Genomic DNA, 910 nt, shown 5'->3' on the forward strand with positions numbered 1-910 from the left:
CTTGCCCGATTTGATTGAAGAAGCAGGTTTGCTGAGTGAGCAGAAGTTTCCAAGGATGCCCCCTTAGGGGAATGCCGCATTCTCTGATACTGCACACACGTGTACAACAACCGCCAAGGTTGCTAGGATCAGGCCATGATTCACCTCAGCTCCTGGGCGGAGGGCCAATTGAGCACAGAGCTGATAACGCTCCATTATAAAAGGAGCAGGGACAATGTGGGAGTAAGTCGCAGCATTCGCCACCAGCAGCAGCAACGATAATCTCCGAGCTCGAGGCGCCGCTCCTCACACAGCCTCGCCACCCCAGCCATTCCTCCGAGAAAAATGGCACCTCACTGCTGTCTGCCCACCCTCTGGCTCCTGGCTGCCACCCTCACCATCTCTGTGCTCCTGCCTGGGGTCAGTCCACAGGCCACGGACGTGGGCATTAAGCTGTGCGGCCGGGATTTTGTCAGGACAGTCATCATCTCCTGTGGAGGCTCCAGGTGGAAACGGTACTCGCCAGAGGAGAATGACGAGCGAGACAACGTGTACAGTAAGTAACATTTCTCCCGGGGCTCAGGGTCAGGATCCCCTCTACAGTAAGTAACAGCTCTCCTGGGGATCAGGGCCAGGTTCCCCCCTACAGTAAGTAACAGCTGTCCCGGGGATCAGGATCATATTCCCCTCTACAGTATGTAACAGCTGTCCCGGGGATCAGGATCAGATTCCCCTCTACAGTATGTAACAGCTGTCCCGGGGATCAGGATCAGATTCCCCTCTACAGTAAGTAACAGCTCTCCCGGGGATCAGGATCAGATTCCCCTCTACAGTATGTAACAGCTGTCCCGGGGCTCAGGGTCAGATTCCCCTCTACAGTAAGTAACAGCTGTCCCGGGGATCAGGGCCAGATTCCCCTCTACAGTAAGTA

The 910-nt window shown here is 55.5% G+C and overlaps 1 protein-coding gene across 1 annotated transcript in view; it reads left to right on the forward strand.

The window, feature by feature from the left end:
* The first annotated feature begins 324 nt into the window (after positions 1-324).
* LOC109918140 (relaxin-3-like) overlaps positions 325-910 on the forward strand; it is a 6832-nt gene continuing 6246 nt past the window's right edge. Inside the window, exon 1 of the mRNA XM_020518038.1 lies at positions 325-535. Coding sequence (XP_020373627.1) covers positions 325-535 — 211 coding nt within the window. The remainder of the gene's footprint in view (positions 536-910) is intronic.

Source organism: Rhincodon typus, chromosome 29, assembly GCF_021869965.1.
Source record: "Rhincodon typus isolate 14 chromosome 29, sRhiTyp1.1, whole genome shotgun sequence".
Lineage (NCBI taxonomy): Eukaryota > Metazoa > Chordata > Chondrichthyes > Orectolobiformes > Rhincodontidae > Rhincodon > Rhincodon typus.